The sequence below is a fragment of the Natator depressus genome, chromosome 1, assembly GCF_965152275.1.
Source record: "Natator depressus isolate rNatDep1 chromosome 1, rNatDep2.hap1, whole genome shotgun sequence".
Classification (NCBI taxonomy): domain Eukaryota; kingdom Metazoa; phylum Chordata; order Testudines; family Cheloniidae; genus Natator; species Natator depressus.
In genome coordinates, this window is record NC_134234.1 from 266906644 (window position 1) to 266920392 (window position 13749).

At 43.2% G+C, this 13749-nt stretch overlaps 1 protein-coding gene across 3 annotated transcripts in view; it reads right to left on the reverse strand.

The window, feature by feature from the left end:
• Positions 1 to 237: 237 nt before the first annotated feature.
• Positions 238 to 13749, reverse strand: part of CRADD (CARD and death domain containing adaptor protein) — a 118497-nt gene continuing 104985 nt past the window's right edge. The window contains exon 4 of one of the 3 annotated variants that reach the window (XM_074941906.1): positions 238 to 1665. In XM_074941906.1, the coding sequence (XP_074798007.1) occupies positions 1364 to 1665 (302 nt within the window). In that variant the 3' untranslated portion in view covers positions 238 to 1363. The remainder of the gene's footprint in view (positions 1666 to 13749) is intronic. The other 2 variants (XM_074941905.1, XM_074941907.1) reach the window with 2 other exon arrangements.

Genomic DNA, 13749 nt, shown 5'->3' on the forward strand with positions numbered 1-13749 from the left:
GAATGTAAAACACAAAGTTTACCTGATTCAAAGAAGCTGACTCAAGAGTCTATCAACAGTGGCATAAAGTGGTGGGGTAGGTTACATTATTTTTCCACTTGCATGGGTTTAGTATTCCTTGAGAATCAAATTCTGCCTGGTGTGGTGGATTCAACTCCCTTTGAGATCAATGTATAGTGTGGGTGTGTAACAGCTGAGAGGGGCTTTGCAAAAAAAAAAAAAAAAAAAAAAATCTTTCATGCTCTTAGTAACTTCTCTTGCTCCCTGTCTAAGTTTTATTCGCTTAGGGCACCAGAGTGGATGCAGCAGGTGTATGTTACCCTCTTTTGCCACGTACACCTAACGTGTAGCTAACACCACTGTTTATATCACTTCTGGATTTTGCCCAGAAATTCCTCCAGGAGTTGCACTTCCCCTCTCCAGGCTACATTTGGCTGAATTAGCCCATGATCTTTATGCTCACGCAATCCCATATACATAAGCCGCACTCAGATTGTTTTCAAATAGAACATATACATGTATGTTGGTATTAAGCAGTTTGACACAGCAAAATATTATATATCTAATCTATAGCTATATCTATAAAAAAAATTCCAAAGCTCAAATTGATTTACATTGTTTATTTGAGACTTGTTGATAGAATTATGCTTTCATATACCATAATAGGATATAATTAATTAAGATGTAAGTGAGGTGTAACAGGATCATGAATGGCTGAAGGTCGGGACCGTATTATAGAAGACTAAAAATAAAATACCAGCAGATTGTTTCTGGGCCTGAATGAGCTGATTCTGCCAAACCATACTGTCAGGTACCAGGAGTCCAGAAAACCATGGCAAACTGGGCAGCCAGCAGACCGTTCAGATAGCCCTCTCTTCCCTAATTTACCTTATGGTTTTGAGAATTGGGGGTACAGGAGAAAAAACCCTCTCACCCCAAAAATCTTTATGAAGACCTCTGACCTAAGTGAGAGTGCTGAAATATATTGGGCAGAACCTGGGGGAGAAGGATGTTCCGCATTGGCTCTAGAGATGAATCAGTCTGCTTGAGGGGCTGCCCATAAATTGATCTAAAAATTCTGGACCCAAACTGTTTACCTACCAAAAGTGAACAAAAAGAACGATAATTTCTTAAAGCCTGTTAAAAAATCATCTGGCATACATGTAATTATAAGGGACATCAAAACCTCCCACAGAATACTGAAAGCTACAAGGAAGAACAGAGTAATAAAATTACCAAGCTGCTTGTCTGCCATTTCCTCGATTTCTAATTAAGAGAAATCAGAACACTGATAAGTGATTCAGTGAATCCAATTGATTTCATTTAGCAAAAAACTCAAGAGCCACCAATCAATAACAAGACTTCACTCAAGCATATGCTGGATCACAGAAGGATCCACTTCTACGGCCATCAGACTGGTGTGCAGATTTTGGATTGTTGCTTTGATTCCAAAACGCTGTCTCCAAAGGACAAATGCAGCCACAATCTGTGACTGCACATTGTGAGGGTGATTGACTTTACATCTGTAGATGTCATTCAGTGACAAACCCAGGGACAGTACAATATGCTCCCACTCAGGCCCCAGACTCCTGGCAAGTTTGTTAATCTGCTGATCTGTTGGTGGGTTCTTCAAAACGTCTGGTGGAATTCCAGTTAACCCGTCACCTGGAAAAAAGCAAAAAGCATACATACATCACTAGGCAATATTTTGGGCAAAAAATGGGCAAGGTTAATGCAGCCGGAAGCTTCAGCAAAAGGGTTAAGGTTTATGGTTAAAGACTGAATTAATTTAGGGAACAAAACATATATAAAACAGAAGGATTCATTATAAAAAAAAAGTGCTAAACAAACTTTATTATAGGACTCTGAGATTTAGGAAAATAAAAGACCTAGACATTGTGATACTACTGAGGGTATGTCTACACAGCCTGTGGAACCAAGCCTCCCAGCCTGGGCTGACAGACGTGGGCTAGCAGGGCTCACACTAGCATAGGTGCTGGAACTAGGAATGCTGGGGGGGCTGCCACACCCCTTGGCTTGAAGTGGTTTCCATCATGTACAACGTTTACAGTTTGGTTCAATGGCTCTCTGTGCCTCCACGATACAAATTGTTCCCGCTTCATCGCACATTAGCACTCCAAAAAGAGCTGTGTAGGCAGCGCTTTGAAATTGCGGCTCTGGCTCTGAAGCCCCCTCCATCCCCTTCCTAGGCTTCAGAGCCCGAGCTGCAACTTCAATAGCTCAGACATAGGTAAGAGGTTTTTCGCAGGAGTGGGTGGGTGAGATTCTGTGGCCTGCGTTGTGCAGGAGGTCGGACTAGATGATCATAATGGTCCCTTCTGACCTTAATATCTATGAATCTATTAAACTAGTTTCAGAGGGCTAGCGCAAGTCCTGCTAGCCCGAGTCTGTCAACCCAGGCTGGGAAGCTTGCTGTCACAGACTAGTACACATACTCTAAGAGGCCAAGATTTTCAAAACTGACTGGTGGTACTGGGTGCCTAATTTGAGATTCCTGAACAGAGGGTTAGTGTTCAGCACTTTCTGAAAAGCAGGTTCCTCTAAGGTGTCAAGCTGGGCACTCAAAATCACCAGTCACTTTGGAAAACTTTGGCCAGAGTTTCTGTCATAGTTGCTAAGGCCAGAACGGATCATTATGGTCATCTAGTCTCACCTTCTGCATAAACACAGGCCATAGAATTTTGGCCCGTAATTGCGTCAAGCCCATAATTCCTGGTTTAACTACAGTATATCTTTGAGAAAAATATCCAACCTTAAAGACTTCAAGGGATGAAGTATCCACCACATTCCTAGATAACTTGTTCCAATGGTTAATTAACTACATAGTTAAAAATTTGTTCTTTACTTTTAGTCTAAATTTGTCTCGCCTCAGCTTCCAGCCATTGGATCTTGTTATGCCTTTGTCTGTTATATGAAAGAGCCATCTACTATCAGAAATCTTCTCCCCATGGAGTTACTTATAGACCATGATCATCCCTTAACCATCGTCTTTTAAGTTAAATACATTGAGCTTCTTTTGTCTCACTAAGAGGCATGCTCAAATCATTCTTGTTGCTCATTTTTGATCTCTTTCCAATTTGTCAAAGTCCTTTTTGAAGTGTGGCCATGATGAGTAGACACAGTATTGCAGTAATGGTCTCACTAAGGCTTTATACAGAGATAGTAAAATCTCCATACTGCTTCTTATTCCCCTACTTATATGCGCAATGATCACATTGGACTGTGAGCTCATATTCAGCTGGCGTTCTACAAGTACCCCTAAGTCTTTTATGTGTTGATGCTTACCAAAATATAGTCCCCTATTCTATGAGTCTGATCTACATTCAGCATGACCTAACTTTCATGCATATAGTTGTATTAAAATACATGTACTTCAAATAAGCCTAGCTTACCATGGAATCAAACTTGCTCTGTAGAACTGACCTGTCCTTATCGTTAGTTACCATTCCACCAATTTTTGTCATCTGCAAATTTTGCCAGCAATGATTTTATAGTTCCTTCCCAGACCACTGATAGAGATATTGAATAACAGAGGGCCATTAAAAGATCCCTGTGGGATCCTACTAGAAATGCTCCCAGTGGATGGTGATCCCCCATTTACAGTTACCTTTTTTTTTTTTTTTTAAAAAGATCTAGCAGTTAGCCAGTTTTTAATCAATTTCACCAAACTGCCCAAGTCTCCTCTCCACTCCTGCCAATACAATCCCAACCTGCAACGCCTTATCTCACTGAGCTATTTGGCCTCTCCTCATTCACAATCTCCTTCCCATTACAAATTGTTTCCCATAATCCCTCTTCCCCGACCCAGTTCCATTCATCCGGCCTTCCTCAAATCTCTTTCATGGGATTTCTTCCAGTCCCATGGTCCCAAAACAATTCTTTTGGCTAGCTCCTGAATTTTGTCCAAGCTCCTCAGTGCTTCCCGCAAAATCCAGGCATGTATTGCTCACCTCAAAAAATTCCAATGCACTGCAAGATTTTACTACCAGAGTCACAGACTACAGTACCAATACAGTCCATCCACCAATACAGCTACCTGCGGAAGTGCATAGGTTACCATAGTTAACAGTGTTTAAAATGTTAAAGGAATTGAACGTAAAACCTCCTGTTAACCTGGGGGGCCTTCCTGAGTATTCTTTATTGTAATTTCAAAGGACCTGAAAAGGATATTTTAGATCTCAATGTGCTGTTCAGAGACACAGTCTTTTGCCTGTAAAGTCACAGCTGATACTAGTTACGTTGAAAATGATGCAATTAGAAAGAAGGTATTGCAAACATATCTATGAAACCTAGTCATCCTTAGATACTAACTGTCCCTTGAGATTACACCCTGATGCTACAGGCCAATGAATTTTGTACTCTAAATTTGTTGCCTGGGGGATTGCATCAAAATGGAAGATAAATACCCTCCAAGAGAGTGCTAATTATAGCCTACTGATCTCAATAATGAATAAGCAGCCAGCTTACAGAAGAGCTGCTTTGTGAAATCTAATTCATAGCTCCAATATCATGCTCAGTCTCCATCAGTGTAACACAGTAACAACAGTGAAAATGCAGCACTCCCTTTGCATCATGAAAAGTTTCTTGTAAAATATTTTTGGCATAAAATATCCAGGGCCTGCAGATCATTTGGGTCATTCAAGACTGATTACACTATCAAGAGCTCTTTTGAATAAAATAAATAGTTACTGTCTGAAAAATATTTTAGGCTGCTTTCATTTTTATGTCTCCAGACCACTAGAAGAGCCCTGGGGGGTTGGATGGTTAACAGAGGACTAATGATGGGCTACCCTGCCTTCCTTAGGTCACCAATACAATCCCAGCCCAAGTCAGTACTAGCTGAACAGGATGACCCCCCCAATCGGCCATTTCATGGCTTATGGGAAATGAGTTGATGGTCTCAGTCCAGATCACAGTGGATGTAATTTCCAATCAGTTTGCAAAAGTGGATTATTTTGGGCCTGATCCACTGAAGTTAATCAATGTCTTTCAACCGACTTCAGTAAGCTTTGGGTCATGCCTTTTGTTGGCAATCTCAACAAAGGCATCAAGGATGAAACGGGTAAGAAAACTGAACTACCCTCTCGTCAGTAGAAGGGGTCTCTCCAGAAAAGGGTTAAGACAACGTTGGTGGGGCTGCCTGTACTGCCGCTTCCCAGCTCTGCAGGTAATCAGAGGCCTGTCTCCATAACTGTTAATCTGAACCCTCCGTGAACAAATATTTAACTAAAACTAAAATTAAAAAGATATGGTACAGTATAACTATGGTTATATTGTACTCTGGCCGATAATATCTCATGGTAATACAGTTATTATTATGCTTAGCTACTAAATATAAAACAATGACTGCTCCCCTCCCCCCCAAGAACTGTTATCTGCCAACCTCCTATGATCTTTGCTCTCATACCAAACTGTTTACATTTTCTGGGCACTAGCAATAAGATGATTTTATGCTGAGGATATTGAAATGTGATCATGCAGGAGGCCTAACAAAAACACACTATCCTGCGCATCCATTCTCTAATATTAAACAGATTTGATTACACCTAGTTGTGACCCAGGGAACCCTTGGTGCCAAATAGCGGAAAGCACAGGGGGTTGGATAGGTTTTACAGGGATCTGATCTCCTGGGTCAGATATCTGCATGATAGCTCACCAGAAGGTGACATGAAAGGTCTCTACCGAGAGCTGGTAGCCCAATGGTTGACATAACTATTGCAAAATGTATGTAGGGATAATATTTAAGGAGTTATGTATCTACACTGAAAATTATGTTCTTAAGGTCTTAGAGTAAGGGAGGTCACCAAGAGGAGACATACCATGGACATATTCCTTTCAGGCAGGAGGTAGCAGACACTTATATCCCTGTCTGATCATTTGTGTATTGTCTGCCTCACACTGGAGGCCTATGTGCATACTGAGCCAGGTGCCAGTCAAAAAGCTACAAAAGCTACAAAAGAGAAAATCTACAGGCAGAAAAATACAGCAGGTGGAGTGTCCTGTTTATGGATGTAGAAAAAGGATGGGAGTGGTCCATCCTGGGGGGCAAAGAAACTCACTCAGTCATCCTTGACCTAGGAGACAAGCTGACAAGTTGTCTGTCTCATGAAAGGAGGATTACAGACAAGCCTGGTTGTAAAGCGCTGCAAGGATTTGGGGTGAGCATTGCTCTAAGACACGAGAATATCTTAGTAATTAAGTCTACGTTTTAGGATGAATGTTATGATTTTGTTTTATATGTAACCATTTATTTCCCCTGCTACTACTTGAGTCTCTGTGCTTTGTTAAACAAACTTATACTTAATTTCATTATAAATGGGGCCCTACCAAATTCACAGTCCATTTTGGTCAATTTCACGGACAGAGGATTTAAAAAATCATAAATTTCATGATTTCAGCTATTTAAATCTGAAATTTCACAGTGTTATAATTGTAGGGGTCCTGACCCATAAAGGAGTTGTGGGGGGAGGTCCGCCAGGTTATTCTAGGGGGGCTGCGGTACTGCTACCTTTACATCTGCGCTGCTGCTGGAGGCAGTGCTGCCTTCAGAGCTGGGCAGCTGGGAAGCGGTGGCTGCCGGGCGGGAGCCCAGCTCTGAAGGCAGCGCAGCTGCCAGCAGCAGCACAGAAGTAAGGATGGCCTGGTATGGTATTGCCACCCTTACTTCTGAGCTGCTGCCTGCAGAGCTGGGCCATCAGTCAGGAGCCGCCACTCTCTGGCTGCCCAGCTGTGAAGGCAGCAAAATAGAAGTAAGGATGGCATGGTACGGTATTGCCACCCTGACTTCTGTGCTGATGCTGGCGGGGCACTGCCTTCAGAGCTGGGCACCTGGCCAACAGCCGCTGCTATTCAGCTGCCCAGATCTGAAGGCAGCGTAGAAGTAAGGGTGGCAATACCGTGACCGCCATAAAATAACCTTGCAACCCCCCTGCAACTCCCTTTTGGATCAGGGTCCCCAAATTTGAGAAATGCTGGTCTCCTCCGTGAAGTCTGTATAGTATAGGGTAAAAGCACACAAAAGACCAGATTTCAAGGGGGGGAGCCCAGATTTCACAGCCAGTGACGTGTTTTTCATGGCCGTGAATTTGGTAGGGCCTTAATTATAAACATAGCTAATTGCTGTGCGTTACGCGGAGTGGTGATCCAAGGTAGATCTGGAAAGCTGGGATGTAGTGTTTCTTTGGAAACAGTGAATCTGTGTATACTGCAAGTGTCCAGTGGACGAGGGGCTGGACATTCCAGGGGGATTGGAGGGCTCAAGGTTTGGAGAGCAACTATTGCTACTTCTGCAGAGTAGCAGTGGGGCCTGCAAAGACTAAAGGGGAGTGTTTGAGTTGATGGTGGTGTTGGGGAGCTGACCCACGCCAGGCACAGACAAGGCTTCCTCATGCTAAGGGCAGATGCGGTAGTGAGATGCCTGGCAACTCGTACCCCTGGGAAGCATCACACAAGTATCTTGCCTTCAGCATGTTATCAGCCCTTTAATAATAAATTATCATCATCATCATCGTCATAAATAAAACCCATCCAGGAAATCTTTTAATCTTCCATTTAATCCAATACGGGTGTACATGTTTCTGGGATGTTAGCCAGATGTTATATTTAATACAAAGCATTGTTATCTGAGTCCCATTCTATACTCTGTGCTGATTCTTTTTCATATATAGTAGCACAGTTATTGGAACATTTGGGACAGATAGATAGATAGATAAAAACTGTTGTATCTTTATTGAGAAATATTTAAATAGGCCACTTTAGATTCTAAGTTACATAAAAGAGGGTTGAGGTTTATTATGATTACTGTTTTACAAAAGCAAAGGCATTTGAGTTGAGGGTGAAATTTGCTATACAATTGAGGCCTTAGTCTTAACATATTGTTCAGATACTACAAGTAATTTGTAGTAACTACAAAGTATCCCCTTAAATACTACTTCAGTGTGCTCTAGTGAGCCTAGGTGTTGGGACCATATAGCAAATTTCAATGAACAAGGATCAAACTCATAATCCTTTTCTTTCAGTCCTGATGCATGCAAATTGTATTGCACCTTCCAAAGCCCTGTCTGCTCCCATTTCTAAGGGCTAGTCTACACTAGAAGTGATGCAGCTGTGCCGCTCTAGAACATATGATGAAGACGCTCTATACCGAAATGGCAAAGCTCTCATTGACTTTAATGCTGCAGGATCAGGCGGGGTGTTCCTCAGCTTCCAGACCAGTGCACAGACAGGAGGATGGTACTGTGCTGGTGAAAGCAGAAAGCCAACAGAATCAGGATCTAAACAGAACAGACCATAGATGTGTACCCGGACACAACATGGCTCTCCCTTAATAATCCAAGCAGCACAGCCTTAAGTGGGGCAAAATGGCAGGATGCAACCTGTGAATTCCCTTGTTCCTCAGGGCTCTTCTGACTTACAGCAGACTAAAGGGGCCATTGAACAGCCCCAGGTCATTGGAGCATTCCAGTAATGCCCCGATGCCAAGGGCGGTGAGGGGAGATGGCATAAAACTAACCAAAGCAGGCTTTATGCCACCTTGAGATTTTCTTATGTCAGGGGACTCCCCAGCTGGCCACGTCAGTCAGCTTTAGCGCTGCTTTGTGCCACTCGTTAGGGCCAAGGATCTGGTCTTCCATTCCCAAGATTGTTGGAAGTCATTAGGAAGTGCATAATTCCCACAGAGTTCACAGCAAGCGTATCAATAGCCTCAGTGATGACTTTAGCCTCCTGCCTTCACTCAGAGCACAGTTCTTCCCTGAAAAGTGCTAAATTAAAAAAGGCAGCCTGGGGCTCAACATTTCTCATCTCTCAGTGATCTCCATAGCAAATCTGCTCACTTGACAAATCTAGTGAGCCAACAGCCTGTCACACTCGGAACACACGTTTAATTTTTTAAAGGAACTTAACACCAAATTGCTCTCCCTGCGGCCCCCTACAGGCCTATACACTTGCTTAACTGAAACACATCACAGATCTAACAGCAGGTACAAAACTGGCACACACAAAGCTGCCAGGTTCTGTCCTGCTCCAGGTGTGATATATTACACAAATTATTTAAGGAGTGAATGTTCCTATTAGCAAATAATTTGCATGTAGCTATAAACTCAGGGCATAGACTGGAACAGAATTTGGCAGCTCTGACTGGTAGCTGGGTGGGGGCAGTGAAATCTGAGTGGGAAGCATGGGGAGGTGGTGGTGTGGGGACTGGTGCTGCAGCAGAGCAGAGTGCTAGGGCTCCCAGGGACAGGGAACCCCTGGGGGAGGTAAGAGGTACTTGTGCTGCTTGTTGCAGGGTAGGATAGAGTGAGCTGGGAGCTCTGGAGGCCGGGGGATAGAGGATGTTGGGGCTCATAGGTGGGGGCACTTGGCAGAGGTGGTGGTGGGGAATAGAAGGTTCTGGGGCTCCCTGGGAGTGGGGGGCAGGTTGAGGAGAGAATTTTGCTGGGGATGGGGTAGTTTAGCTTGGTTTGTACTGAGGGCAACCTGAGGCCAGTATCAGGCCTCCCTCTTGTGCTGTCACCCTTCCCACCTTCTCTTCCTGGCTGCTCCTTCTTAGCCCCATTCCATCAGGCAGAACTACGGGCAAATGCCTGTAGCCCCCTGCAGCATATCCAAATACGTGAGCTCAAGGCTGTCCTGTGGGAATGCGTGACTGGACTGTCAGATACATGTCCTGAGATACGCATGATATTTAGCAGCCCTGCACAGTGAATGTTTACTATGTACAGCACCAAGCCCCTTGTTTGCACTTCGCAAATACTTGACAATGAGAATGAAGTATTACAGTGATGTTACAATTATTCTAAACTTCAAAGGGGTCAGATCCTGCTCTCATTTAAGCACAAGCATGGGCTCAGATTGCTCAACATCGATGCGGTCATATAAATTACCCAGACAATTTCCCAATTTCTGACGTTGTGCAAATTGGACATTGAACTTGCTCAGGGAGGAAAAATGGCACTTTGCAACAGCTCCAAATAAATCATATATTCTGGAATAGGAAGCTATTACTTATGTACATACCATCCCCTTTCCACCCTGTCTACTAACAGGATGGAATAGTCTGAACCAAAGCCCATTCAAATCAATGGTGGTCTTTCCACTGGCATCAATGGGTTTTGGAAAAGTATTTCAAGGATCAAGGAAAATGGATTTAGATGCTATAATATTTGAATTTAAGCAAACAGGTTGGATATGTTAAAAAGTTTTCCTTATCAAAGTCAATTAAAGTAATATAGATTAGAACGTTCTTCAGAAGGTACAGAACCCCCTGCAGGCGTTGCTGTGTACAGGAATCTATCTGTGCTGTTACACATATGAGCAATGAGTAACATTTCTTCACCTTGGGAGAACATGTCCATGATGCAAGATTTTGGCAGGCCCTGCCCTAATCTCTCCCCACTGCTCCCCTGGAAGAGGTTTTTACTCACTACTTAGCCTCGCCTTCTCCTCATAACCCAGTACAAGGACATCTGCTTGTAGTCCTGTCTCATAATTGCTGCCAAGAATTAGCTGACCTGTAAGTGGAAACTCCCTTTTCCTTGAATTACAGAATGGAATCAGTATTTTGGAAAATTCTGGTGATGGAAAAGCTATCTGCAGAAACGAGGGACCAGATTCTTTTCTCAGTAACCCCTCAGGATAAATCCAGAGTAACTCCACTGCCTGCTGTAGAGTAGGATCGAGCTCAGAGTCTGGCCTATTAAATATCCTGCAATATGGAATCTGTACCCAGAGTAGAATGAGGAAAACACCACAAGTCTTCCAAAACTTGCATAATACTTTTCAGGTTCAGTTAGCACTTACCTGTTTATTCCCCATTCCCTCAAACCTACAGTAGCACAGGCTTTAATGAGAAAATTATGCTAGTTTGGGATACTGCTGAGTTAGGTATATACTGTAGGTATAGTTTTGCTCCGCAGCCCTTGTTCTCATGTCTGAATTCATTCAGGATGGTATGAAGCCTATATAACTGGATAGCTTCTAATCTGATGATTGCAAACAAAAAAGTCATTAAAATGCAGAATATGTATCATACCAGAAATCACAGACACTGACAAGTATCCATATGATATTTAGTATTTCCATGTATTGTAACTGATTGATTGAAGCTGCTAATAAAAATGGAAGACAAAAAATAAAATATGGTTTGCCATGTCCTTTGAAATGCTTCTACATAGGATCTGCAAATTCTCCCAAACCTTAAGCATCTGGTAGTGAACGTTGGTAACTTTAATAGTCATCATAGCGAGTGGGGTTTTGTGACCGCAGACCCAAAACAGCGAACAACTGTTGGAGTTGGCAACTAATAATGATCTCACATTGGTCCATGACCCTAAGCAGCGTGGTATCTTCCATTCAGCACGTTGGAATAGGGACTACTGCCCAGGCCAGGGCTGGGTCACCTTATATGCCAACCACACACAGCCAGTGGCGTGTACTGTATTTAATGATTTTCCAATAGCCAACATTGTCTGTCATTGATTCAGATGGGAATGCGTCTTCCAATTATAGGGAGTGTACTGAAGCCTAGATCAAACTTCCAGAAGGCAGACTGCGACTCCTTTACAGATACTTAGAACGGAGCAACAGATTATAACCATCCTATTAAACATCATCTCCAGGCAAGATGCAAACCATTGTTTCTGTCGTGCCATTTTTAAAGCTGCAAGTGCAACAATTCCACGCAGCTTCTGACCAATGTACATTCCATGTCTGAACGAGGACTGTGAAGACTTGCTCAGGCAGTATGAGCAGTCAAGGGATCCGGAGATTGTGGACCATTTTATAGAATCGTTGGATGCTACTTGCCAGGCTTAATGGAAGGAAGCAAGAGTGGCACTTGACTTTATGTAATCAAGCCGGAAAAGCTGGAGCTTAATTCATCATCCAGGTATGGCTCAATGTCCATGTGCATTAATCAGGCCAGCAGTTATTCCAAATCAGATTGCCAGTCTTCTGTTGAAGGTCACCAAAGCTCCTGTTGACAGAGTTGTCAAATGACAAGTACATGATGAATGGCAATGTTTCCTAAGGAGTAATCCAGCTGATGGTAAAATGGAGCCATTTACTAGTCTGGAATTGTATAAAGTGCCGAATAATTTAAAAACGTGTACAGTTCCCGGATAGGATAGAATTGCGCCTGAATTCATGAAACATCTGGATTCTTGAGCTCAGGAATGGCTCGTTTGGTTTTTCAACAGAGTTCTGCGGGAATCCAGACTGCCTAGAATCTGGTGCCAAACAAAGATTGCCTTGCTGAAACCAGGGAAAGATCCACACTTGCCTTTGAGCTATAAACCAATTTACTTCTAAGCGTCTGCTTTAAGAGGCTTGAGCATCTGATTTCAGAAAGAATTTGACCATCTGTGGAAGGCATACTGGTACCAGAGCAAGCTGTTTTTTGCCACAGTTGTAGTACATGTGATCAAGTGCTGGCACTTACAACTTCCATCAAAAATGGATTCCAACATAAGCTGAAGACCGGTGTTAGTTTTCCTTGACCTGACCATGGGATACGGTATGGTTTGGCACATGGGCCTCCTGGTGAAATTGTCTAGAACTATGCCAAGTTGGTTAGTACGTGCAATGGCTCTGTTTCTGAGAAATCGTCATTTCCGTGTGGGTATTGGTGATGGAAAAAGTGCTTGGAGGCACCAGAAGAACGGCCTCCTGCAAGTATCCATATTGTCTCCAACATTATTCAACTTATATTTGAATGACCTGCCATATACTGGGTCTCGCAGGTTTGCTCATGCAGACGACATATGCCTCAGCACTCAGTCACACTCCTTTGACATACTTGAAAGTGTTCTGAATGAGGCTATGGCCAATTATTGCCATCGGTGGTGCCTGATACCAAGTGGAAGTAAGACCGTGTCGAGCGTCTTTCACTTACATCATACAGAGTGGACAGAGAGCTGAATATAGTTCTGAATGGTCAGAGAATAAAGCATGATTCACACCCACTGTCTAGGCATCTATTGGATAGAACTCTCACATATCATGACTATCTTACAAAGATAGCGACTAAGGTCAAAAAGTGCAACAATCTGCTCTGAAAACTGGCTGGAATGACATGCGGTGCCAATGCCCAAACATCACACACTTCAGCCTTGGCACTCTGTTATTCAGCGGCGCAGTACTGTGCTCCAGTACTGGCTCATTTGTCTCATACAAAGACGATTGACGTACAACTTAATTCCACCATGCATATTATTTCAGGCACACTTAAATCTACTCCTCTGCTATGGTTACCAGTTCTCCACAATATTGCTCCACCCAGCGTTTGCAGAGAGGAAAGCGTAGCAAAACTTGTCACAAAATTGCGTGATATGCCACATCTAGTGGTAATTAAGGACTTGTTTAATCTACCACATGGTTGTCTGCCCTGACAGCACCCATTATGGATATGTTTACCAGGTGAGGGCTTATGGTAGAGGACACGTGGCGACTTTCATGGTCCACAGAGAAAGTGACAAATGATGATCTTGTCTCCGACCCCACTCAACGTCAAACCGGGTTTGATTTACCGTGAAGGCGATGGAGCCTTCTGAACTGGTTTCGTACCAGACATGGAATTTGTGCTACAGTGGAATTTTGGTGGCATTTCAGAGACAGTCCACTCTATCAATGTGGGCAGCCACAAACCAAACCACGACACATATTGTTGAGTTTGTTCTTTATGTGTTCTTCATGTGTTTGTTCTTTATAACTTTCCCGGTCACATCT